The sequence below is a fragment of the Acomys minous genome, assembly GCF_964271855.1.
Source record: "Acomys minous genome assembly, chromosome: 14".
NCBI classification, from domain to species: Eukaryota; Metazoa; Chordata; class Mammalia; order Rodentia; family Muridae; genus Acomys; species Acomys minous.
This window is the reverse complement of record NC_140496.1, coordinates 74,555,925-74,583,773: the sequence shown is the minus strand read 5'-3', so window position 1 is coordinate 74,583,773 and position 27,849 is coordinate 74,555,925. Positions and strand designations below refer to the sequence as shown.

The following is a 27,849-nucleotide window of genomic DNA, read 5'->3' as shown; positions in this document are numbered from 1 at the left end:
TCATCCCTGATTTTAAGGTTTAAACTCTATCTTAGCAGTCCCAAATAAACTTTTACCAAAGATCCTGGTCTCTTTTGCTACTCAGTTTTTTCATCGTTCTTTTCTTCAAAATCATTGGTAGAAGCCTCTATACACAGGGAGAACATCTCCTCCATGCCAGAAGCTGGGGTCATGGTGTCACCATTGAGACACTGGTTCACTGAGCAGTGGGAACTGCTGCACACAAACAAAGTATTTCTTTGGTTTAACATCTATTCTTCTCTTTTCCAAAACAAACTCCATAATTTGCCCTTTCTCTGTGGTTTTTCTTTTCAGTCTTGTTAGGTCCTTCATTCTCACTAGAAATAAAACCTTTTCTACTCCATTGACTTTTAAAAGAAAGCTTTTGGGAGCACTGATGAGCAGAACTGCCATGTTCTACCTAAGTACAATTGTAACTACCAGTCTTCTATTTGTCCCTTTGTCCCCATACTGTGTCAGGTGCTTCTACCAAAGGTATAACCTCCAGTTACTTACTTTTATCTCTAACCAATTCCTGTATTGTTTCTGAAAGCTCACTATTACTAGTCATTCGTTACTAATGCCAAAGTGGGGGGAGGAGCAGTTTTTTATGTACACTATCTTTTTTATTAATTTATTCATATTACATCTCAATGGTTATCCCCTCCCTTGTATTCTCCCATTCCTTCCTCCCTCCCATTTCCCCCTTACTCCCCTCCCCTATGACTGTGCCTGAAGGGGACTTCCTCCCCCTGTAAAAGCTAATATTATTTCAAGTCTCTTCTTGGTAGCCTGCTACCCTTCCTCTGAGTGCCACCAGGTCTCCCCATTCAGGGGAAGTGGTCAAATATGAGGCACCAGAACTCATGTGAAAGTCTGTCCCCACTCTCCACTCAACTGTGGAGAATGTCCTGTTCATTGGTTAGAGCTGGGTAGGGGTTTGATGTTTACTGCCTATGTATTGTCCTTGGCTGGTGCCATAGTTTGAGCAGGACCCCTGGGCCCAAATCTGCCTATCATAATTTTCTTCTTGTAGGTTTCTAGGATCCTCTGGATCCTTAAACTCTGCCATTCTCCCATGATTCTCTCATCTAGAGTCCCAATAGGGGGGACTCCTCTATCCCAGTTTCCTGGTTAGTGAAGACTTTCATGTATACTATCTTAATTTCCTTTCCCATCATTCTTTTATTGACTCGCTCTCTCACTATTTATTCCATAGCTATTTCAATTGTTATCAACTGAATGCCTGACCCCACGGAGAACTTTGTAAGCTCATAAACTAATCCCAAAGTGATGCTATTTGGAGGAGGGAATGGGGGAGGTAATTAGATCAGTAAAGCGAAGCCCAGAGAAATGTATTAGTGTCAGTATCGTAAGATGTCAGAGAGTTAGCCAGCCATGAAAATGTAGCATAATTATCTACTTACATATCTTCTATAGTCCATCTGTGTACCCATAATCTATTATCTATCATCTATTAGCTCTCTTCTGGCAATCTATATTTATTTATTATATGTCTATTTACCTATCATCTCTATATCATACATCTATTGATCATCTATCAATATGTTATCTACCATCCATCCATCCATCCATCTACTATCTCTGTGTCTAAAACCCCACTGTGACATTATTTTTGGACTTGTCCAACAAATGCAACTATTAGGTACATTGAGTACTTCACTCATCCAGTGCTTACTGAGAATGGTCAACTCTCTGATTGCTGGAGAGCTGTTCTATGTGCACAGTAACAAACATGCAAATTTCCTGTCTTCATGAAGCTTATATTTGACTGTGTGATGAAGGACAAACAAGTAAGATATGTAGTATCTTGGTCAAAAGTCTGAATTGAATAAAGAGGGAAATGTGCCTAAGAAGTTCAGAGAGTGTAAGCTGGGTTACAGTTTTCTCTAGTAGCAAGGAAGTAAAAGAGAGATGGTCACATTTGAAAGAACTGAGAAAGAGGAAGCAGGGCATGCAAATATATCGACCCAAAACTGAAAATAGGAAAGTCAATTTTCTTCCTTCAGCTTTTTCTGTGTTTTATAAAATTATTTAATGTTCGAACTAATCTCTCATTACTAAATAGTTATACATGTTCAATAGCTACCTTCTGATTAGCATGTTCCTTATTTCTTCAGGCCTTTTGCTTAATTTGCAATAAGTAATACATATTATTCATTTTCTAACCCAGCTAGTACTGCTAGATTTTTATACAAGCATCATTCAATGTCTGCTTTGATTTCCTCTTGAAGAAATCAGGATATAAAAGATCAACAGCACAATAAATGAAATTAAAACTCATCATGTTGTTGCGCTTTTACAGTGTAACGCTCACTACGTATGTCACAAACACAGAGCAGAGAGGAAGCCAGACTGCAGTGGGCTGAGGCTGGAGTGTGATGTGGAGAACGGGGTTACACAGCTCAGCTTTAGTATTCAGAGGGACTGGCAGTGAAACTGCCTTCCAAAGAACTCTGCAGCTGGATGTGGCATACTTCTGGCAGGTGGCTCTGGTGAACTCTTTCAGGTTTTTAAAACTATTTAACTATGAACATATGAACATACAGTGGAGATATCTTCTTTTTCCCCTCTGGGTAAGACATAATGAGCCAAGGGCTGTCGCTATGACTCTGCTTGCTCATGCTGTCCAGTTTCCACATTGGCAGTCTAACAGTGGCTAATACTGCCTGAAATCACAAGGTGTGTTTCTCAGGTTCAGAGTCATCTGTTTCCAGCAAAGACTTTCAACTCTCATACCATAGGAGCCACTGGTCTTTCCAAACTCACTGGCCTTGACATATGATTTGGGGGATCTAAATATTTTTCTTGTTTTATTTATTTTTCAGCATATTTGGCTGTGCATAGTGAAGAGCCATAGGAAGACAGTTTTTTAGGTGTGATGTTGTATATTTCAATCTCATTAAGATCTCCCCAATAACTTCTTTTTTTTTTTTTGTCCACTCTTTGGTATTCCTTTTCCCACAAATTCCTACGTCTTAAATAGTGTGTGTGTGTGTGTGTGTGTGTGTGTGTGTGTGTGTGTGTGTGTGTGTATCAGAGAGATCAAAGTACTGGACATCTCAGCTCTCCTTCTGTCCTCCTTAAATTAGTTGACCTTCCAAATACATAGAACTCTTGTCACAAAGATAGAATTAAATTTCCACAAATTCACATAATTATAGTTTTGGTGTTATCTAGTAGTCCAAGATATGGCCTTGAAATTTTAATTTTCAGAATATCTATTCTTTGAAATACCCAGATGTATGTGTGTTTGTGTGTATGTGTGTGTGTGTGTGTTAGAAGCAACATTTAAATGCTTAACGTTTAGTTTTAAAACATCTTCCACACACACATTCATCAATCTTTTCATTTGAGTACACTATTTTTCAAACCAAAGGTATGGTATTATCACGATAAAAGCAAATTAAGTGTATTAAATGCCGTGTGATTATATCATTTCTGTGGCCAAGGTTATTAGCTTACATATGATGTCTCTAAAATAATTCCCATTTGCAGTCACATTTCACACTGCAGATTTCCTGCACCAGCCAGGAGGAATGACACAGACCCTGCTGTGCTAAACTTACTGAAACAAATAGACAAACACTTGATCGTGTTTTGTTCCTGTTTTACTATTTTGTAATTGGACTACCCTCCAGGAAACACTCTTCTTTCTAATAGATCATCGAGTTACTGTAATAACCTTGTCATTTCATGCTCTTCCTTTATATATAACATAAGAGCTTCTGCATGATTATTTTATGTCAAAGCTAAAAAACAAAATAACTGGGAAAAAGTTAAGGACATTAATCAAAAAGGTGGTTTTAAAAACCACTGCGGGCTTGGGGAAATGGTTCAGTAGGTTAAAAAAAACAGCATGGCAATATATACCTATAATACTGACACTGGGGAGGTGGAGACAAGTATATATTTCTTCTGGATCTTCCTAGAGAGCCAGACTTTCTGAAGCAGTGAGGCCTAGTTCAGCAAGAGATTGGTTTCTAAAATAGAATGGATGGTGACTGAGAAAGTCTAGAATCCATAGGCACATGTGAATGCATATATACACACATACACAAACATGTCCACACACATGTATATACACAAGCACACATGTACACACACACACACACACACACACACACACACACACACACACACACACACCTGGTCCTAACAGCCTCATTATACTCATACACTGATGATGAAAGCATAGGTACACACATTTATAATACCTATGAAATGTGACTATACAAAACAAAGAGAGAGTAAAATTTTCAAAGGACATTTTCAATTAAAATATAAACATTTCATTTTTGAATATTTGGAAGTTCATTTCCCTTACTTTGATTTTTAGGTGTAATGTAACCAATAATCTGTCTGTTTGAATAAAAAAAAATCATCTTGAAATTCTTTCCTACAAACTGCTTATTTAGAACTGTATTCTTTGATGCTTATACATTACCTTGTTTTTTAAAATGTATTTTATTAATTTATTCATATTACATCTCAATTGTTATCCCTTGTATCCTCCCTTTCCTCCCTCCCTCCCATTTTCCTCTAACTCCCCTCCCCTATGACTGTGAATGATGGGGACCTCTTCTCCCTGTATATGCTCATAGGGTATCAAGTCTCTTTTTTTGATGTTAAGATTTAACAAAATAAATTATCTTAACACAACATCGATACAGTTGTCAAAAAACTAAATGGAAACTTTAGAAAATACAATGAAGCTCACTCTCACATGTGCCTGGATTTCAGATACTGCAATCTTTTCTACAGTTAAAACCAAATCTTGCTGGAATCATTTGACCGTTATGTAGGTAGATGGCTCAAGGAGTTGAAGTGTTTTAATGAAACCTGAGTTCTATCCCCAGATCCAACAAGGTAACAGGAGAGAGCCAAGTCAAGACTCATCACCTGACTTCCACATTTGTACTGCTGTCACACACACACACACACACACACACACACACACACACTACACTTAATTATATAAATAAATTTTAAATTTACTTGGATGATATTTGTTAAATATGAGCTTTGAGCAACAATGTTAGCAACAAAGACATTTTATTCCTCTAGTCAGTCGTGAAAAGTCTATAACATCACATTAAGGACAACAGGTTTCAGAGCCTGTTCCTTCTGCAATTCTAATTCATATTAATGTGGCTTTCGTTGCATATGGAAAGAGCATGTGCAACGGGACATTATACCTAATTTTATACTGGAAACAAATAGTACATGCTCTGTGAGTTCCATCACTATTTATGCAAGGTGCAAAAATGAAGATACTCTAAGATTTTACCTCACATAAAGTACATATAGAGGTTTTCCAAACAAACACACCTGTGAATATAATAGTACAAAACTATCAGGCAGGGGCTGGAGAAACGGTTCAGCAGTAAAGAGCCTTCCTGCTCTTCTAGAGGACCCATGTTGAATTCTCAAGCCCACATTGTGGCTCACAACTATTTGCAACTTTACCTCTAAGAAATCCCAAGACCCTCCTCTGGCCTCCGTGGGCACCAGAAATGTACAGTATGTACATTCACATGGGTAGGCAAAATGGAGTATACTTAAAATAAATACAAAGTTTATTTTTTAAAAGGAAGCAAATATAATCATGAAAATTACATCCTATATATAACATCCTAAAACTCCATCCTAAACCTCATTATCTTTAAATCTCAAGATTTTAAGATGTTGGGGGAAAATTATTAAGAAAAACAAATGGAGGTTTTTATTTCATAAACTTTAATTAGACAGTCCACATTGTATCTTTTATTTTACCTCTCCCTATAGGGTCGATATGCTATTTATGCCTCTACACTAACGTCGAAGTCATTTGGTTGTGTTCACCCAGGTGAAGCATACTCAATGACACAGAACTCTCCCCAGAGAAGAGGGAATTAAAAGAATTGGAAGATAACAGGTTGCATATTCTAACTGTAAAAACATAATTTCGGAAAGGCAAGTGCTTAAGTGGTCATATAAAAATCTCAATTAAAACTAATTTATGTTGTCCTCTTAGGATTTGTTAACCTCCATACACTTGAGCATCAAGCCTATGTGGCAGGACCAAGTTATCCTTAATTGTTCCTTACTTAACAAGTCCGATGAATAACTACCTTTCATGAAAGCAGTGAATTGTTTCTGAATATGAACTACCTAGAAGGTACAAACCCTGGTGTTAACTTGTTACTAAGTAAAACAAGCAAAGGCACAATTCCATATCAATTCAAATGAGTAAAGTTGAAAAATGAAGGAACAAAGAGAGGCTACTAAATTCATACCAAGTCTCTAGCATAGAACTAAAATGAGATTTTGAGACTGTAGGAGAGTATCTAAAAGGACAAAGGGAACGCATCATGGTTCTTGAGATGCTCCATTCAAATCTGTAGAGGATGCTCAGTTGTCAAAGACTTGGGAGGATGCCCAAGGTGACACCACCACAGGAGACAACAATATACATACTTGGATGAAGCCAAAGGAAACATATGAGATCATTAGGGCCAAAAATGCAGATAAGAAGAATGTTTGAGTGAAATACAGCTTTGAAAAAGGTAAAACAAATTAAATTATTTTCTTGAAATAAAAGATTAATTTTAAAGGGCAGTTCTGTTTGTTTGAACTTTAACCAATCAACTTTGTTGGGCTAGTGCAAATCTGTATGACAATCCACTGTATTTAGGTAGACACAAAGAGACTTCTTCAGCTTCTAGACAGAATATGTAATTGGCAAGGGGAAAGCCAATATTCTCAGGCCAAACTAGAGAACTATGAAGAAATAAAAAAAATAAAAAAAAACTTTTAACAGTTTAAGAAGTTTCAAGGAGCAAGACAATGAAAGCAGACATTACTACTGGGAAAACATTCTTAGGATTATATATATATATATATATATATATATCTAAAAATATATTTTATATTTATATTTTATTCATTTAATCACTTTACAGCCAGATACAACCCCCCTCACTCCTCTTCTCCCAGTCTCAACTTCATATCCCTTCCACCACTCTATCGTCTCCTTCTCAGAGAAGGGGAGTCTCCTAAGGGGTATTATCCCACCCTGGAACTTCAAGCTCATCTTCTCCCAATGAGGTCAGACAAGTCAGGCCAACTAGAGGAAAGACATCCAAAGGCATCCCCTACTCCCCTTGTTAAACGATCCACATGACAACCAAGCTGCAAATCAATTACATATATGGAGATCCTCTAGGTCCAGCTCATGCAAGCTCATTGGTTGGTGGTTCAGTCTCTGTGAGCCTCTATGTGGCCAGGTTAGTTGACTCTGTAGATTTTCCCTGTGGTATTCTTGACCCCTGTGACTTCCTCAACCCTTCCTCCCAGTCTTCCACAAAACTCCATGAGCTCCAGTTATTGTTTGTCAGCTGCTGGATGAAGCCTCTCAGAAGACAGTTATGCTAGCTTCTTATCTGGAAGCCTAGCTGAGTATCATTAATAGTGTCATGGGTTGGCTCTCTCCCATGAGGTGAGTCTCAACACGGCCCAGTCATTGGTTTGCCATTTCCTCAATCTCTGCTCCATCTTTATCCTTACGCTTCTTGTAGGCAAGACAAATCTTGGATTGAAGGTTGTACGGATGGGTTGGTATCTCTCTCCCTTTACTGGAAGTTTAATCTGGCTACAGGAGATAGCCAATTTAGGCTCCATATCCCTCACTGTTAGGGCTTTGAGCTAGAGTCACCCCTATACATTCCCAGAGGCCTCACCTGTCCTCGAGATGCCCCTACACTGATTTCAGTTCTCTCTCCAGGTCTCCTCCATCTCTGCTACACTCACCCCCCCACCCCTGCTCTCCCTGTATCCCTATCACATCCCTTGTCACACTCCCCAATCCCTTTCCCACTCAGTTCCCTCCATCCTTCAACTTCAGATAACTATTTTGTTTCCTCTTCTGGGTGAGATTCAATAATCCTCCCTTGGGCCTTCCTTGGAGCCTTTGGGTGTGTGGGTTGTAGCATTGCTGTCCTGTACTTTATTACTATCTCCCTCAGGATCATCTTTTCCAGATCCATTTAATTGCCTCCAAGTTGCGTGGTGTCTTTGTTTTTAATAGCTGAGTAGTATTACATTGTGTAGATGTAGTGTTATCTTTATCCATTATTCAGTTGAGGGACATCTAGGTTGTTTCCAGATTGTGGCTATTACGAATAAAGCTGCTATGAACATAGTTGAGAAAATGTCCTTTTTAGGGGAGTGGCCATTAGAGGTTCCTCTGTTGAGAATTCTCTGTTTAGATCTGTACACCATTTTAATTGGGTTATTTGGCTTGTTGGTATTTAACTTCTTGAGTTCTTTATATTTTGGATATTAGCCCTTTGTCAGATGTTGGGTTGGTGAAGATGTTTTCCCAATTTGTAGTCTGCCATTTTGTCCTATTGATAGTGTTCTTTGCATTACAGAAGCTTTTTGGTTTCATGAGGTCCCATCTATTATTTGTTGATTTTAGAGCCTAAGCTGTTCATGCTCTGATCAGGACGTTGTTTCCTGTGCTAATGAGTTCAAGGATCTACCCACTTCCTCTTCTAACAGATTTAGTCTATCTGATGTTATGTTGTCTGTGGTCCACTTGTTGCAGAGTGATAATATTGATCAATTTGTATTTTTCTACATGTAGACATCCACTTAGGCCAGTATCATTTATTGAACATGCTTTCTTTTTCCATCGTATGGTTCTGGCTTCTTTGTAAAAATCATATGTTCATACATGTGTAGGTTTATTTCCAGGTCTATAATACAATTCTGTTAATCAATCCGTCTATTTTTATGTGAATACCATGCAGTTTTTATGACTATTCTTCCATAATGCATCTAGAAATCAGTGATGGTGACACCTCCCGCAGTCCTTTTATTTTACAGAACTGGTTTATCTATACTGGGTCTTTTATTTTTCCAAATGAAGTTGAGAATTATTCTTTTATCACTGACATAAAGAAAGGGCTGTTGAAATTGGGAAATGAAAAGAAGAAACCCATCTGTTTCTCTAGAGGGTAGTGATAGAGCAAGGGCACAGGTTACTTAAAGGCAAGGAGGGGAAAAAATAAGTGAAGAGAGTCAGGTGTGAAATGAAATGTGATCAGAACTTGAAAGGTAAAAAAAAAGAAAGGACAAACATCTAGCCTATTGGGAATTTTAAATTTGAGGTAGCAACTAGAATTGTTTTCTGTAGCATTAGAGACAAATCTGGAACCTGCGAAGATAAAGATGGTCACTTGTGAATTATGCTACACGTGTGTATGTGTTTGTGTGTCTATCTGTGTTCAATATGTTATGTGTGTATGGTTTTAATGTTTTAAATACTAAGTAGTCTTGTTTTCTAAACATTTTTAGTAATGAATATCAGATTGGTATTACAACAACATGACATATTAAAGTCCGGATAACACAATAGGTCATGTACTCATATATATATATACATCTACAACATGCCACACACATTTACTCATGAGATTATAATACTCAGCAGTTAGTTTACATACTAAATTTCTATAGCTCTTCATGTTATATGTATTTATTTTTACACATAAGTAGACAGAAACATAAACTACCAGAGGCAAATAGTAATTTAAACATAACTATAGAATATTGATGATGAATGTTTGGAATACTATATATGAAAATATATCTTACTTAGTTTGCTTATATAAGTTTCATGAATTTTGTTAATACTGATATGTTCCAGATATATTTCTTAAATACTTGAAGCATGTATAGTAAAGATGTGTGACAAAAATATATCTTATGCCTACAAAGGCAGATATTTCAATGCATATACTAAAAAGTAGTCAATTCTCATAAAATTTTACACAAGCAAAAGCTTGTATAATAATCCTGAGTGCTTATGAATTACAATAGGTCTTGTATTGATACAAAATAATGACATTCTTTCATTTTAGGAGAATGACTCACCTCAAGGAATAAATGCCAGGCTACAATTAATGGAAACAACTGAATACCCAATAATTTTAATTTCTAAATAAATTTAATTCAGATGAAATCATTTATCTTTATGTGTCAAACTAGTACTTCCATATATATATATGTATATATATGTGTATATATATATATACATATATATATATGTATAGACTGTATGTTTCATTCACTATCAAAAATAAGAACTGTGATTTCCCAACCATCTTTTTAAAATCCTTTCTTTTAAAAATTTTTACATATTCATTTTGAAGTGTTAAGCAGATTCTCACTTCTGGGCAAGAAATGTCTCCAGTAATATTCCCTCAAGAATACAGAATTACAAACAACATATAAGAAAAAGAAGGGAAAATGAAGTATGAAAGAAAAAATATGACAATGATGTATACAAGGACAGCAAGTAATCTACTCTTGCTGTAAATCATCCTTTTCTCAATCTACAAGGGGGAAAGAGATTACTCTAAATGCTCATGAAAGCAAAACTAAGACACAGGAGAGATAATTGTCTTGTAAACATAGCACAGATATTGACCAAAATGATTACCTTTGTGGCTCAATGACAAACACCCATCTCCATTGAAAGCTGACTTTATAGGCAAGCTCTAAATAAAATTATTTTTAATACTCACTCAGCAAGTAACAGTTCTGAAATGGGAGACAACTAAATACAAGGCTATAAGGCAAAAGTTTGGAAGTACACCAACCTTAAAATTTTAGGCTCCTTAGACAACATAAAGATGACTGAATCTCAAAACCCATAAATACAGATTATCATCTATGCATTTAAGTATACAAACCATATTTGTTCACTTAGCTATGTGGTCTTTACATATAATATATTAGTTAATAAAATACATACAACTTCATTTCTTTAATGTACCATTTCTATAATATGTTTGTAAGGCAACACTGTTTTATAATTTTTGGCATAAATGTAGAAAAATTACAATTTTCTGAGAATAAGCACTCCAAAAGAAATTAATCTGGCTTTAAATGATAGCTTCCTAATTTATACCATGTGTTTGTTTCTTTCATGGAGTTTAACTGATCCCTGTTTAACAAGATGACACTGAATCTGGGAGTGGAATGGTAAGACACATGGAGGTAAGACTAGGGAGAGGTGTGTATGGAACGGTGTTCAGTCTACAAGCATGAGGCCATGAGTTCTAGACCTGGGATCCACTTAAAAGCTGGTGTAGCAGCAGTTCACAAATACCAGGAAGCTCTGCTCTGAATGTCTGGCATTGTACCCATACAACTCAATTATAACACAAGGTTTACTTCCAGTACTTTGAAAGTGCTATTGCAGGCTGTTTAGGGTAAGTAAGTTATACAAGTTAATTGTTAGTTGACCAAATCATGATCATGTCAATTACTAGTCTATTTTTATCACAAGAATATACATTCCAGGTGTAACAGATAGATATGATTCTATAAAAAGGCAAGGTAAAACACTTTGATAAGGTTTTTAAAAACCTCAGTTTCCTGGTAAGTGAAAGCTTTCGTGGGATATGCCCCTTGGGCTAATATGCAGATATAAGTGAGTATATACCATTTGAGTCTTTCTGCTTCTGGGTTAACTCACTCATTATGATCATTTCTAGCTCAATCCATTTATCCATAAATTTCAGGAATTCCTTGTTTTTAATAGCTGAATAGTATTCCATAGTGTATATGTACCACAGTTTCTTTATCCATTCTTCTATTGAGGGACACTTAGGCTGTTTCCATGTTCTGGCTATTATGAATAAGGCTGCTATGAACATGGTTGAGCAAATTTTCTTGTTGTGTGCTGGAGCATCTTCTGGGTATATTCCAAGGAGTGGAATAGCTGGGTCTTGAGGAAGCCCTATTCCCATTTTTCTGAGATAGCACCAGATAGATTTCCAAAGTGGTTGTACTAGTTTGCATTCCCACCAGCAATGAAGGAGTGTTCCTCTCTCCCCACATCCTCGCCAGCATGTGGTGTCGCTTGAATTTTTGATCTTAGCCATTCTGATGGGTGTAAGATGGAATCTCAGAGTTGTTTTGATTTGCATTTCCCTGATGATTAAGGAGGTTGAGCATTTCTTTAAGTGTTTCTCAGCCATTGATATTCCTCTGTTGAGAAATCTCTGTTTAGTTCCAAGCCCCATTTCTCAATTGGGTTATTTGGTTTGGTGGTGTTTAATTTCTTGAGTTCTTTATATATTTTGGATATTAGACCTTTGTCAGATGTAGGGTTGGTGAAGATCTTTTCCCAGTTTGTAGGCTGTCGCTTTGTTCTCTTGACAGTGTCACCTGCCTTACAGAAGCTTCTCAGCCTCATGAGGTCCCATTTATTAATTGTTGACATTAAGGCCTGGGCTGTTGGTGTTCTGTTCAGGAAGTTGTCTCCTGTGCCAATATGTTCTAGGCTCTTCTCCACTTTTTCTTCTAAGTGACTTAGTGTCTCTGGTTTTATGTTGAGGTCTTTAATCCACTTGGATTTGAGTTTTTTACAAGGTGACAAATATGAGTCCAGTTGCATTTTTTTACACATAGACATCCTGTTAGACCAGCACCATTTGTTGAAGATGCTATCCCTTTTCCATCGAATGGATTTGGCGTCTTTGTCGAAAATCAAGTGACCACATGTGTGTGGATTCATATCTGGGTATTCGATTCGATTCCACTGATCAACCAGCCTGTTGCTGTGCCACTACCATGCTGTTTTAATTACTATTGCTTTATAGTAGAGTGTGAGATCAGGTATGGAGACACCTCCGGAGCACCTTTTATTGTACAAGATTGTTTTAGCTATTCTGGGTTTTTTGTTTTTCCATATGAAGTTCAGAATTGAAATTTCAATGTCTTTAAAAAATTGTGTAGGTATTTACCAGGAAACTGAGACAGAGGGGAGGACATTCTAGAGGGACTCTAGATGAGAGAAGCATGGGAGAATGGCAAAGTAGAAGGATCCAGAGGGTCCTAGAAGCCTACAAGTAGAACATTATGATAGGCAGATTTGGGCTCAGGGGTCCCGCTCAAACTAAGGCACCAGCCAAGGACAATACAGGCGGTAAACCTTAAACCCCTACCCAGATCTAGCCAATGGACAGAACACTCTCCACAGTAGAGTGGAGAGTGGGATATTACTTTCTCACATACTCTGGTGCCTCACCTTTGACCATGTCCCCTGGAGGGGGAGACCTTGTGGCACTCAGAGGAAGGACAGCAGGTTACCAAGAAGAGACTTGATACCCTATGAGCATATACAGGGGGAGGTAATCCCCCTCAGGAACAGTCATAGGGAAGGGGAATAAGGGGAAAATGGGAGGGAGGGAAGACTGGGAGGATACAAGGGATGGGATAACCATTGAGATGTAACAAGAATAAATTAATAAAGGAGAAAAAATCACACACACACACACACACACACACACACACACATATACACACACACAAAAAAAACCTCATAGACCTAAAGAATATGGCACTTAAAGATGTTTTTATTATTTAAGGATTCATTGAAAATGAGACAAGTTAACTCCTGACAATACCCAGCCTACCTCAAAGAAAATGATCAGCATCGTAGAACTTCCTTATGGAGATGGCTTCAAACGTGGCAAACAAGCCACTGGGAAAAATGTTCTTATTTCTACCATAGACAGAATTCTGCCTAAAAATGGGCAAGATTAGATGCAGGCAGAGTCGATGGCCAAACTCTGCCAAGACAAGGTAAGCAAGTTCTCAATAGTTCCTGCCTCACAAATATGTATGTTAGATATATTGAATCAGAAGGCTGAAGATGATGCTTCAACATTATAGAGAGGTTTGGGCGACTGTTCAGGCAGCAAATTGCCCTGTCATCTTTTCATTTTGGAAGCTGCACTTCCAGTTCACTCAGGTAGTTAAGTTTTATTCCTTCACAAGTCTCTGATGGAGTTGAAGACCAGATAGTTTAGTTTTACAATTAAGCTTATTTGTTTAAGGTTAAGATGTTTTTAGGTGTAGATAGATGTTTTAAGTTGATAGAGACATGATATGATAGATATTGATTTACATTCCAAAGTTTAGGCTCACCAAGATAGGAAAGATGTTTTCTTCAAGGTTGCCAAATACAAATAGCCAAAACACTATGAGTGTAACATTTATATAATTCCTTAGTGTTTCATGGTTCTTCTTGCTGAAGGTAGTTTCCTGTATATATGTGTAATAACATAAATGTATATGTAAAAAATAAAAACAAAACAAAAAATAAACAAAATTTAAATAAAATATTTTTGTGATCAAAAAAAAACTGAGAAACTGACAGGAGTTCCTTTTCCTTGCTGGCTAGCCACTCTTGCTAAGTCGGTGAGCTCTGGCTTCAGTTGGAGATCTTGTAGTATACTCCTTACGTCATCCTTTGGCATACATATGCATGGGCACGTGTCTGTGAATACGCACACACACACACACACACACACACACACACACACACACAAGCATGTGTACATTCCACCATATATCTGGATGTAGTAGCTAAAGCCTAGAATCACAGTTTAAAGACTGAGGCATGAGGTTGATGGGAAATCAAGGTAGTCTTTTGGATACAGTTTAATATCATACCCCAAAAACAGAAAAAGAGGAAGGAAGGCAGAGAGGAACAGCTAGATGGATGGATGGAGAGAGGGAAAGAGGGAGGCGGAAGGGTAAGGAGGAAGGGATGGAAAGGAAAGAGGGAAATAAAATGAATGAGAACCTAGAGAGGAAATGGTATGAAGATTTTATGTATTTAATTTTTGAAATAACAGGCATGTTTATAGATGGACATTTAACTGTAAAGGTGGACTGTGTTACAGGAGAGGTATAATTAAGAGAAGGTTTGAAAAGGCTAGAGTAAGCAAGATTCCTGCCATGAAAGTGGGCACATTTTCATAGAAGCAAGTTTTTTCTAGATATTATTTAAAAAGTAATCATCAAGAAGAAAATAGAAATAAAACCAGTAGCTTTGGTACCTTGTACTTCAAGAACTTAGAGAGAGAGAGAGAGAGAGAGAGAGAGAGAGAGAGAGAGAGAGAGAGAGAGAGAGAGAGAGAGAGAGAATGAGAGAGAGAGAGAGAGAGAGAGAGAGAGAGAAAGGAAAGGAAGGAGGGAGGGAAGGAGGGAGGGAGGGAAGGAGAGATAGAAAGAGATCAATCAATCAGAGTATTCAAAATATGAACTCATTCCATTCTAAAATATTCATTAAGCCTTAGTGCCCATATTGCTGTTTCATTAAATAAATGTTTATTACATAGATTTCTGGAAGTGTGTGTGTTTAGATGGCCCTATGAGTACATAATGTGTAAAGGAATTAGAGCCCCAGACAAGATGTCTTCCAAGTAGATAGATGTGTGAACGAATTACAAATATCCCATGTGGCTTGAGTGGACAACTGAATTTCCATCTAACTTTACGATTAATAAACAAACAGAAATGGCTCTTTTCAGAGCTGCCACATTGTGGTGAACTATTGTTAATGAGTAATATTACAGTATTTTACCACATGCTTGGGGTTCCATATACAGCAAACTTATAACTTGTGCTCTCTAATTCAGGGGTCTGATAACCATTTTTCACCTTGATTATATATTGATAATTATATAAGCGAGATTATTTTGTTAGTATTTAAGCCTGTTTGTTTTCTTGAATGAATAATTTGATTTCATGGAATATTCTGGAAATTAGGAAATTATAACTTGAAAGTCAGTGTTGTTCAGCCAGCTTCTTACAAAAATTAGAAGATTTCACAGTGTTTTAGTCTACGAGATACAATCACAAATTCTTGATATATCTTTCAGTTTTTAAAATTTACTATAATGCATTTAATTGCATCTTATTACCAACTGAAGATGAGCACAGTATAACCCTTGAGTCCTATGAAGCCAGGTGACTGGGTTTTGTAGAGACAATTCTGTTGGAGAATGGACTAATCTCTTACACATGGCTGTGGGAGCCTTGCTTGTCTGGGGCCCAGCTACAGGAAGCAAATGCTTCAGGGTGCTGAGAATTTTCTGTAAACTTGTCTGCTTACTCCGTTGAGTGGGGTATGACTTTCACACGTACTCTGGTGCCTCATATTTGAACACGTCCCCTGGATGGGGAGGCCTGGTGGCACTCAGAGGAAGGATAGCAGGTTACCATGAAGAGACTTGATACCCTATGAGCATATACAGGGGGAGGAAATCCCCCTCAGTCACAGTCATAGGGGAGGGGAGTAAGGGGAAAATGGGAGGGAGGAATGGGAGGATACAAGGGAGGGGATAACCATTGAGATGTAATAAGAATAAATTAATAAAATAAAATTTAAAAATTAAAAAAAATGTGGAAAAAAAACAAAACCAAAAAACTATCTGTTACCTTGCCTGTACACCAAAGCAAGAAATCAAAACAATAATGTAACTTATTAGTTATCTTCATTGTTTGTCAGAATGGAACATTTGTTTGCCTCCAGGGTAAATTAGACACAAGCAATAGATACAATGTAATATATAACATAGTAACTTGAAATACTGGATGAAAAGTGTTAATTGCTTGTTCAGTGGGGCACACTGATACATGAAAAATGAAATGCTAACATCCAGAATTTGGAAAGAACTACCAGAATTAAATACCAAGGAAATAAAAGCACCAATCAACAAGTGGACTAATGAATTAAAGTTTTCAGCAGAAGAAACACAAGTGGCTAAAAATTTACTTTAAAGACCAGCCAAGGTCACTAGTCACCAGGGAAATACTAATTAAATATACTTTGATATCCTACCTCATTCCAGCAGAAAGGCAGTGATTTAAGAAAATCTGACAAATATTGGTGAGGATGTAGCATAAAGGAAGCCCTTATTTACTGCTGATGGGGATAAAAATAATTACAGCAATTATGAAAATAAATTTAGAGTTGCTATGCAAATTAAAAATAGAAAAATTAAAGTAGAACTACTATATGGCATAGATATTTCACTCCTGGGAAGACACACAAAGACATCTATATCTTACCACAGTGATATTTGTACCCTGATGTTTATTGTTTTTCTATTCATGATAGCACGGAAGTGAAAGAAACCTAGTCCACCAACAGATACAAAGCTAGGGAAAACCTACATGTCTAAAATGGAATGCTATTAAGCTCTAAAATTCCAGGAGAATACATATAGTTAGTGTATATATAGTAAGGGAGGCCCCTCACTCTCAGAAAGAAGAAAAAAAGGAACGCATGTTCTCCCTCATATGCAGATCCTATATTATATATAACATATAATATAAAACAATTGCATGTGTGGTCATAATATAACATGTATAAGGAATAAGAAATGGTAATAATGTTGGGTGATGAGGGATAAAGGACATGTGAAACATCAAAGAAGACGTAAAGCCCACTTAGTTTTCGACTATTAACTCTGCCATGGGTTTGTTTTTTGTTTTTTGGTTTTTGGTTTTTTTTTTTTTTCGTTTTTCCTGTTGGATATGTCCACGAAACTGTGATTTGTAGTCAAAGTGTAAAATACAAGATGAAGCTCTAAGGCTTCACAATGGCTATTCTAACCATATACAAATTCACGAAGACATATAGAGTTTAGGTCTCGGCAAGGGCCTGTGGATGTGGCTATGTTAAGCTAGTTGTGTGATGTTTTTGGTTTTCAAGCTATTTGTAGTAAAGTTATTGTATTTTTAAAATTCAAACTAAAAATGGAAAAAGAAATAAAAGGCTGACAGAGGTGTCTACGTAAATTAATCATAAGAGATGATTTGGGAAACCGGTGGAAACCAGCTATTGCATCTTAGCACATTAGGAAAGGCATCAAGATTGATGAAAGTGGCTTTAAAAAGAAAGCCAGTGCATTCCTAAACAATAGTCTATTATCTATAAAGCCATTCTATTATTCTCCTTAAGTTGTAGAGGATGCCAAATATAATTACAAAATACATATTCAAAACATGTAAACCACTAATTTTCCACTTGTAAAAGCCTGATTCAAAAAGCAATTTACTTTATGGTTTACTTAAGCTCCGTAACTACATTAAAATATGATAGTATATACACAACAGCTTGTTAACAAGACTATCAAAACATTAAAATCATAATGCGCCACTTCAATTATGGATACTTAAAATTAGAGCTAATCCTCACAGTACCAATTTTTATCTCCTAAATAATTTTAGCTATTAGCTGTTCATTCAAATTCTGTATCTCGGATGATCAGCATTCCAGAGGAAGATCTTCTCTCCGCACTCCTCTTTAGTAACAAACAGAAGCTGCCTCCCTCTCCTCTAGTGAGAAACCTCCCAGTGGGTTTCAAGCATCCTAACGTTGTGGTGCTTCAATAGAGCTTCGCATGCTATTGTGACCTCCAATCAGAAGACTTTTTGTCACTACTTCCCAACTGTAATTTTGCTACTGTTATGAATTGTAACGTAAATATCTCTGTTTTCTGATAACCTTAGGCAACCCCAATGAAAGATTCCTTTGTGGGTCCCAACCCAAAGGTTGAGAACCAGTGTTCTAGACTTTAAGAAGCAGTCTTTGACAAGAACAGTAAATTAGAATCCTTTTCATGGCTTTTGCCTAGGTTTCTACTGATGTTCTTGGCAGCAGGGTCATTTCAATAAGGTATCCTAAGGGTGCTATCATTCCAAATGTATCTAATTGGTCATAAAAGGCATTCCCAATTGTGTCTCTGTGTGTGTGTTTTGTTTCTGTTTGTTTGTTTTTATAAAACACTGCCCTAAATCAAGCAGTACTTAGGACACAGTAGTCACAGAGAGTTGAACACACCAATTCCTATCTCACTGACTATCACCATGGGTTTTATAAATGAATTAGTTACCCTACATTAGATTTCCTTGCTGCAAGCTTTTTGCAGAACTTCTAACTGGTAATTATATAATCAATATTCCTCACATTGGACATCTAATTAAGTTTTAAAGTAATGAAAACAATGCTATACTGAAAACATTTACAATTTATATTCAGGGGCAGCAGCCAATGAAAGAAATTTTGAGGGAATATCATTAATATATTATCAAATTTCAATTAAAACAGAAGAGCACCAGCATTTCATCTACAAATATAATAACAAACTTTTTTTTCTTTTTCAGTGCACACATACACCTGAATATTTCTCATAATAGGAGTGATGTTTATTTACTCCTAAAAATGCTGAACACAAATATGCTACAACGTTAAACCTATTAAGATCACAGACAACATTATATAATATATTCAGAATTTTAAAGAGGAAAATTTATTTACATTCCATATTATTTGAACAACCTACTGGTTCCCCTAAAATATTTTCCAACCCTTTCTCATTTATTTTGTATTCTTTTTAAGCCCTACTTCAAATTTTCACAATTTAAAAGTAATTTACTGAATTTTATAGTGTGCTACTCCCAGATATGTTAAATTTTCTTTTTTGAATTATCATAAAATAATTTTACAGAGCATGATTGCATGCTTGCAATTGTAATGCACATATGGAAAAATTAAAGGGAATTCTAAAACTCTACATGTTTGTCATACTGCAAGTTTTCCTTGACTCAGAGTACGATTCTACATACATAATTGTATATATATTCCGCAAACACAAACATTGCACATAAATGCACATACACATGTTCCTACTGGCACATGCATGTTTATCCCCAACACTTGAAAATAATACAGTGATGATATTATTTAGATGGACACAATTTCTCAACATGATAATTCTTTGCTCAAATTATGGTGGAGAGTCAGTTAAAGAAATTTTAGTTTAGTTACAGATACAACAAATTGATAAAATAAAAAACAGTACTGAAGTCAAACTACATAGTGAAATAACTTTACATCAGATGGCAACAGGCCTTACCACCACTAGGATATCAGTGGGAGTTGGCGTGGAAGGGGTGAGAATTGAAGACGTACTTAGGTTCCTATATCAAGACAGGGTAGGATTGAGATTCTGAATAATCTCTCCTTGTTTTCAAATATTCTATGGACTTCCGTCTTCCTATATGAAGTTTAGATGATTATTTCTATCCCTGCCACCTCTAATAATCTGAGTCAAAAGTAAAGAATGAAGCACATTACAGCAACCTTAACCTTTTGATTCAAACCCCAAGTAGACTAATTATATCTCCTAGAAATCACTCCCTAAGTTGACATGTTAGAATATATATATTTTTGACTCTGCGGCTATGCCTAGTTTCCCTTGCACCTTCCAATTCTATTACACACACCAGAAAAAAAGCCAGCAAACATAAATTGTATGACTCAACACCTCCACCTAGTGACAAGAATCTCAACACGTGATGAAGCCAAGAAGGAAGGAAAGGATGGGGTTCCTGATGTCCTGGCAGCTCCTCTCCAGAATAAAGACTCAGAAGCAACAGCCCTGACCTGAGAGCCTGCTCCTTAAACAACTGCAAAGTTAAGTTCTCCAGTTAATGTGTCCTACAGCTGTGCCCCTAAACCCAACCAACTTACATGTCCACACCCATTAAGTCCCTGCTGATGGCTTCCAACTCTTTTTGCTTTGTTTTTCCTTAATGAGAGACACTGCATTCTACAGCACGTTCCCTTGCAGAATTTAACTTCTCCGTTTCACACGTATCAGTTCTAATGCCTACCAGCTCCATGTACCACCCACCTGGTACTCATTGTCCATTTCTGCCTCTGGAACTGTGAGTGGGCATATGTGCAAGAGAGCCTCACCTTCCCCCTTATACTCAGATTTCATTAGAGGGTGCAAGGCAGGCACCAAATATTAAAGTACAGAAATCAAATCACACCGTGAAGCGATGAGAGGGTGGAATCAGCTGAGATAAGCAGAAAACACTATGAAAGGAAGGCACCAAGTTACTACTGATGTTATCATACAGCGGACCAGGGACTTGACCTGGAGAACAGGTCTATATTGTGTGTTTAGATATGTGTCTTTAATGTCATCATTTTCACAAAATTCGTAGAAGATTTTCACAGAGAAGGAGCACTCGGATGAGTGATACATAAGCAAATATCATTCCTTTACTATGTCACACGTGAAGACTACAGTAAAATTTTCCAATCAGAGCTCCACAAACATGTATGATAGAAGCAAATTATTTTTAAAAAATCCTTCATGCTATCAAAAGAAAACAAAGTATACAAATGCAGTAAACTTTGGTGTCTTATTCTTATGAATTCTTATAAATTAAAAGGCATTCTCTTTTATTTGTCTCATGCCTTACATCAACTCAAAGAAATTTTCAACCTTGCTTACAAAAAGGTAAAGTAAAACTGATATTATGGTATACAATGAATTTGTATACTTTTTGTAAAGTTTATGCTTTTGTCTGCCATATCAAAATACTCTCTGAATATTTTCCAGAATCTCAATCACACTTTTCTAGTGTTGTACCAAGTCTGTATTTTAATTTTTTGTACAGGTTGCAATATGTTTAATGGAAGTGTTTAAATTTTGCTGACAATTTCCAATTTATAGAAGTTTTAATGTAGTCAAAAGCTTTGTGATTATTTCCAATGATACCTAATTTTTCTTCACTCATCAAGCTTCAAAGCTTTGGTCACATGCATAACCCTCTGGAATCTGATATTTTCATTTTTTATTTCATTTATCTCTTTATTTGTGTGAAGCTTGCTTCGGCCATTTGAGATGAAAATATGAATTGACTTCTATTTTAAAACCAGCAAGAGTTGGTAGTATTTATAAAGTGAGTAAACTAGTCCTAAATAATGCAGGGACTTTATCTGAGTGACTTTAGTAGGTCATTACAGGGATTACTGTCACTGTTAGCCACTAACTGGCTGCAACACAAAGGGACGCTTAGGAATCCCTCCATTTACTTTGAAGACAATCCAGCTCATTAATTTTCTCCTTCTTAACATTTTAACAATGCCCAGAACTTAACTTTTTTGAGTCGTGAAGATTGAAGCCGAGGCCTCACACATACTGGCAAGTGCTCTTCTGCAGAACAATAATCCTAGGCCCTCTTTTTGCTTCTTAGAGGTGTTTGTTTTGTTTTTGTTTTTATTTTTGTTTTGGTGTGGTTGATCCTCCTAGGCTATTTAGAAACAAATACACATATAGAGAATAATATACATGCTGTCTCTTCTAGACTAAGCCACATCTGTTATTATGTTTGTGAATAGACCATTTATGTCATCTTCATAAGAGAGAGTACAGTCATGTTTGATGTCTGTTGCAGTTATTATTTTTATAGGTATATATTTATAATAATGTTATTAATATTATTTTAAAATTTTAATAAATTTTGATTTTAATAAAAATATTAATAATAGTATTCTATTATTGTTGTTGTTATTATTATTATTATTATTATTATTATTATTATTATTATTATTATTATAGGCATAGTTACTATATGGCAGTATTTTCTAACCCGCTAACAATCAATCAAGACACAGACAGGTGTTAAAATAGCCTCAGTTAACCGGGAGCAGGGTAGATATTAATCCCCTAAACTACTTCCCACAGTATTTTCTATCAAGCTACCTCCCATCAATAATCCCAAATACTTGCTAATTATCATGATATGGGTCAAGTCTCCATCCACACCGGCCAGGTGCTTCTCCTCCACCTAACCCATGGAGCAGCCTTCTTACTCCTCTCCTCTCTTCCAGTCTCTCCTCCTCCCAAGATTCTCTCCTCTCCAAGCCCTGGAACCTTAGCCACACCTATCCCATTTGCTCTGCCCAGGTGTGATGGCCTTTTATTGGTCAAACAGGGTAACTCTTAGGCAAGATACAGGTGGGGCACAGAGCCAGCAAGCAGTAATTAGCATCAAAATACACCAGACCAACCTCCAACACAAGTGGCAGGACCAAGGTCTGACTGAATTGTGGGATTATATTTTTCCTGTGCCAACTGCACATTCCACACACACAGGGTAGTCTTTACTATCTCAAATGCATCTGAAGAGAAAAATAATCTTCTTGTAGTCCTTTATCATCTTCTCTCTCTCGATTACTGCACTTATTCAAGGTATTACTTAGCCAGAATACTACACAGAGAAAGTTGCAGTTTCTATTGCCCCCCCTCCCCCTTTAGGAGGAATCCAGGCTGAGAGCATCTTTCCACCTAGAATCCCTGACAGTATTGAAACAGTTCATGAGCTGATAAGGAACAGAATCAAGATACACATCAAAGACTAGCCACACCCAGGGTTGCGCAGCAGCTGAATCCCCTCTAAGTACACAGATGCAGAAGCTTGGTAGAACAGGAGGGACCCAACAGAAGACTGGCCTCGGAGGGAGCCAAAGCCAATCTACCAACTCCAGGCAGGTCTGCCAAAGGGCCCCCTAACCCCCACACACACACCCATACCCTATACCCCCTAAACATTCTCAGAACAAGAGTGGCCCTGTGGACACCTGGATTCACTGAAGAGCTAGTGAAGAGATGAACTGGTGAGGGACAAGGATGCATCCTTCGCCAAGGTAACCCATGGCAGAGGATAAAGACGCTACTGCTAAGTGTGTGGAACCAGAGTGGAATTCAAGTATTCAACCCGAAGATCTGATCTTTTTCCGCTTTTGCCTCCGCTGAATAACTAGCTCGCACGAGGGCACAAACTGTATCCCTCGTATCTATAGCATCACCTGGTGTGTTGTAAAAGTGTACGGCAATTTTTTTTTAAAGCGGCAAACGATGTTCTCTATTTTCCCATGGCACTGCCCTTCTGTGTTCCTACTCCATAGAGCAATAAATATATCTTTATAGTTTTACACGCGATATTATCAATAACATCTCAAAACTACTAAAAAAAATGATTCCTTCAGATAATTTAAATTGTTTTTCACAGAACACTAGGTTCTATATAAAGACTACATCATATTCTAACAATAATCTCAGTGAGCCTCCTGATGTCAGTCCTTTTGCCAACTGAGGCATCCCTAAGTTATTTCTACCTGTGCCCTGCCGCCCTACACCTGTTCTGAGGTCCTGGAGTGCCCATTATCCCAGTGAAACTCTGATTGTTCTACTTCTACTTATGAATTCATGGCAAAGATGAAACCTACGATTTATCAAAAAGTCTATCTGCATATATGGCTCTGATTTAAGAACAACAACAACAACAACAACAACAAAAATAAGGTTGCCTTCCATCACAGCCTTATTGTCTTTAGAGCAAATCTTCACATTCCGGTGTCATTTTCTCCACTTTATACAATTCTCTCTACTTCCAACACTGTCTTTTACCCTCAGTAACCTCTTCACCTGTCTGTGCTTGACGTTGGTCCATCCATCCTTCATATGAGGAATAACTGATCACAGATTACAGAGAAATACACTTTTTTTCCCCCTTAAATTTTTTGGAATCTCATTGTGATCTCTTCTGTCTAGATCTTTTCATGTGAAAGAATGTGTAAGAAACAGAATATACCCATGGACAATAATATACTGCATTACCTAAGGCTACTGGTTACTAAATTATTTCACTGTGTTTACTGAGTTCAGACATACGTGTGTGTGTGTGTGTGTGTACACATAAAATATTCAGCCTAAGTAAACAAATGCATTTCACCACCATGTGATTATATTCTGAATTAAATTATCTGCACTGCTGCCCTACTCATTGCATGGGTGGCCAGAGGTCACACCAACCAGGTAATTAATGCTGGTTCACCATCCCCATGCGTTCATTCCTACTTCTTCGTTAGAAGCAAGATCCCCCCAGTATGTTCTTAAACAGTACTTATTTTAAAAATTGGCACAATTTAAGAATCTTTTTTATCTATAGCCCTCCTGCAATTCGACTTGGTTTTTCATGAGGACAGATCTCCTGCGCTGTTCACAGGTCCTTCCCTTCATTATGTCTCCCTCATTCACATCCACATCCATTCACAGAGCCCTTTCAATTCTCTCTGTGTTTTTGGTGTTCAGTTCTTTTATTCAAAAGCATGAGAGCTGGCATCCTCTTTGTCTTCCTGTTTGTTCGTGTGTTTATTTCAAGATGAATAGAAATTAAATTGCCAAAATAATTGTTTTCTAAATGGGTATTAGTATGCACATTTCACATAGTCAAAATTATAATATAAGCTCCACATAAATGACATGTTCAATTTATAGCAGTATGGCAGTTTTTAATAAAGAATAAAGGACATATTTAAAAACAGGAATTCATTCATAATTTCTGTCCTAGACTTTCCTATGGTATATTTTATTTTTAATTTTTAATTTACAATTATTTTCAGTAACATAATCTTTCTTTGACTGTCATTGTATTTTATATAGACACAAATTCTCTATTGTGTACTCAGTTTTATTTTTCCATCTTTTTTATTAGTGAAGACATTAACAATAAAATAGGTTCCCTTGCTCCAGCTGGTAATTTCTCCTCCACACTAGTAATATATTATTCCCCTTTTTGTGACATCATAATCATCTATACAGAAGTACCATGTATCTTTGTGTAGAAGCTACTGTTTCCATTAAATTTAATTACCTCCCCCTGTGGTTTTAAATAGAAGTGCCTTCAAAATGAGGGCAGCTTCTATTAAATTTAATTACTTTCTCCCGCTGCTTGCACGGTGAAAGGAAGGCTGCTAAATGAGAGTGGCTTCTAAACTAAAGTATATGGTAGCTGTGTGCAAGAAATAACAAAAATAACAAAATTACGTTTAAACCAGCAGACATTCTGTTTCCCATATTTTAACTTTCTCTCAGACGTTTAAAATAAATGAACATTAAGATTATTTTTAAGTAATGTTAGTTTTATGAGTAGAACAGACACAAATCCACTGTTTCACTGCACAAATGCACAAGAGTGTGCCACTGTGTGTTTCAAGCTGGGAACTTTTAGGGCCAGTTGTTTGTGACGTCCTTGTTCTAAGGATAACGAGCTTATTACTCAGACATTGTTAGTGTCTAGTTAAAATTTTTCTTTGATTCTGATCAAATGAATTTAAAAGATGTTTCATTAAAGGTTATTAAAAAGATATCAAGACTAGACCAATATTTGAGAAAATAATAATAATGGTGTTAAGTGGAAACAACCACCACCACAACAACAGGCTAGTTCTAGACGTTTACAGCAAAGGGAAGTGGTTCTATGGAGTGAAATAGTGAGAAAGCGTAAGTCACTTTAAAAATATTTTCAATCCTAAGAAAATAACACAGAAGATGAAATTTTAACTACCTCATTTCAAATTAAATATTAATTAGGGAATGGTATTCAGCTCGGCTACCTTTACACAATGTTTATTTTCTACTCACAGGCAGAATTTAGATGAACAATATTTTCATTCAATCACACAATTTAGTATAAATATAAAACAAGACACCCCGTAAGCATTTTAAGTAACAAATTAAACATTTACATTTTTTACTGTGCACTGAGGCTTAACATTTATGCAGCTTCAAAACCAAAGTACAGCCTCAAGGGAAGTCTCTCCACTGACAAATTAATACCTTAGAGAACAGAGCTGAATGGTGGCAATGAACTCATTTGTTCCCCCAATAATGAAGAATGACTTTTTCTTTACCACATCTGTGACTGTTGCTATGGTGACCCAGACTTACCTCATTGCTTCTCGGAGAGCGCCTCGCTCACCAAGAGTAGTGTGCTTGATGTCATCAAAATTATTCTCCAGCTTCTCGCAGGTCTGCAACACATTAAAACACCAAATTAATTTCCCATGCACATCCCCAAATTTTTGTCTATGTGGTTATGTAAAATTATAATTGATTGTAGTAATCGAAGGCTCGTGAAAAAATAGGCACACCGCTTTAATTGGGTAGGATTCATTAAAATCGACGGTGAAATTCAACAGCCACAAACTCAAAAGTCTTATGATGCAGCTGCGAGAGAAATCTTTTCATCATACTTTTTTTTTTCAAAATAGGTGTTAAAAAAAAGAGTGTCAAATAAAACTGGCCAAACTGTCAGGGTTTTACAGAATAGCAATTAGTTTTCTAAATAATCTCAAATTCATTAATGCCAATGTAGACTTAAAAGAGAAAAATGAGTAAAAGTTCAAAATATTGGTGATAAGTGTCTATGATAATGATCCATTTCAAAATTAGGTAGTGTGTACTTAAAAGGAAAGGGCCAAAGTAGGATAAGAGTTCCACACATTTTAATCAAAATGTAGCGTCAGATCCTCAGGACAGTCTCATGTATTATACTTCAAATTGTATATATGAATGCACAAATTTTAATCTCAAAAAAAATTAGCTCGATTGTTGGATCATTATGACATCCAGTCTTTGAGGGATATTAAATTACGAACAAATATCACAGGCAATTTAAAGGTCATAAAATGTCTCCACTATGTAGTAAATACACTAATACTAGTTACATTCGAGTTTCTAAAAGTAAATTTAAGTTTTAAACTACAATTCTTAATTTAATGGTACACTTTAAACCAACAATTGTATATAACCCAATAAGTTTTAACGTATAACATACCAAATTTTAACATAAGTGGGTATTCACTTTAATGATTTCATATGTTTCAGTAACAAAACAGTAGTTTTTAGATTTGTTTGTTTGTTTGTTTTTGCTTTTGTCTTTATTTTATACACAGAAAGAGTCAATAATGAATTTTGATTATTAATGTGTTATTTCTATTCCCTATTTATAAATAAACATGTTGAATTTCAGAAGATACAGAATTTAGATTATTGATCTCCAATGTACAAGAGTTGATTAATTTTCAACCCAATGGTATCCAATTCATCCATTTTGCCTTAGTTCTTCCACTTTAACTAGCTCATGATAACGAAAAGATCATCATAGTCAAAGTGTTACCAATGAAAATCTGGAAAACATATAGTAATTTAAATTCTGTTCCTTGAAGTAGACAATGCATTAGAAATATTTTTATGCTTTGGATTAGTTTCTTTCATAATTTTATGTTTCTCACATAAATTTATATTTAACAATGTTCAATTTATT

At 36.3% G+C, this 27,849-nt stretch overlaps 1 protein-coding gene across 2 annotated transcripts in view; it reads right to left on the bottom strand.

Annotated features, from left to right (window-relative positions):
• Nucleotides 1-27,849, bottom strand: part of DPYD (dihydropyrimidine dehydrogenase) — an 867,929-nt gene that overhangs the window by 721,541 nt on the left and 118,539 nt on the right. For both annotated transcript variants that reach the window (XM_084756838.1, XM_084756837.1), the window contains exon 3: nt 26,472-26,554. In XM_084756838.1, coding sequence (XP_084612964.1) covers nt 26,472-26,554 — 83 coding nt within the window. The remainder of the gene's footprint in view (nt 1-26,471; nt 26,555-27,849) is intronic.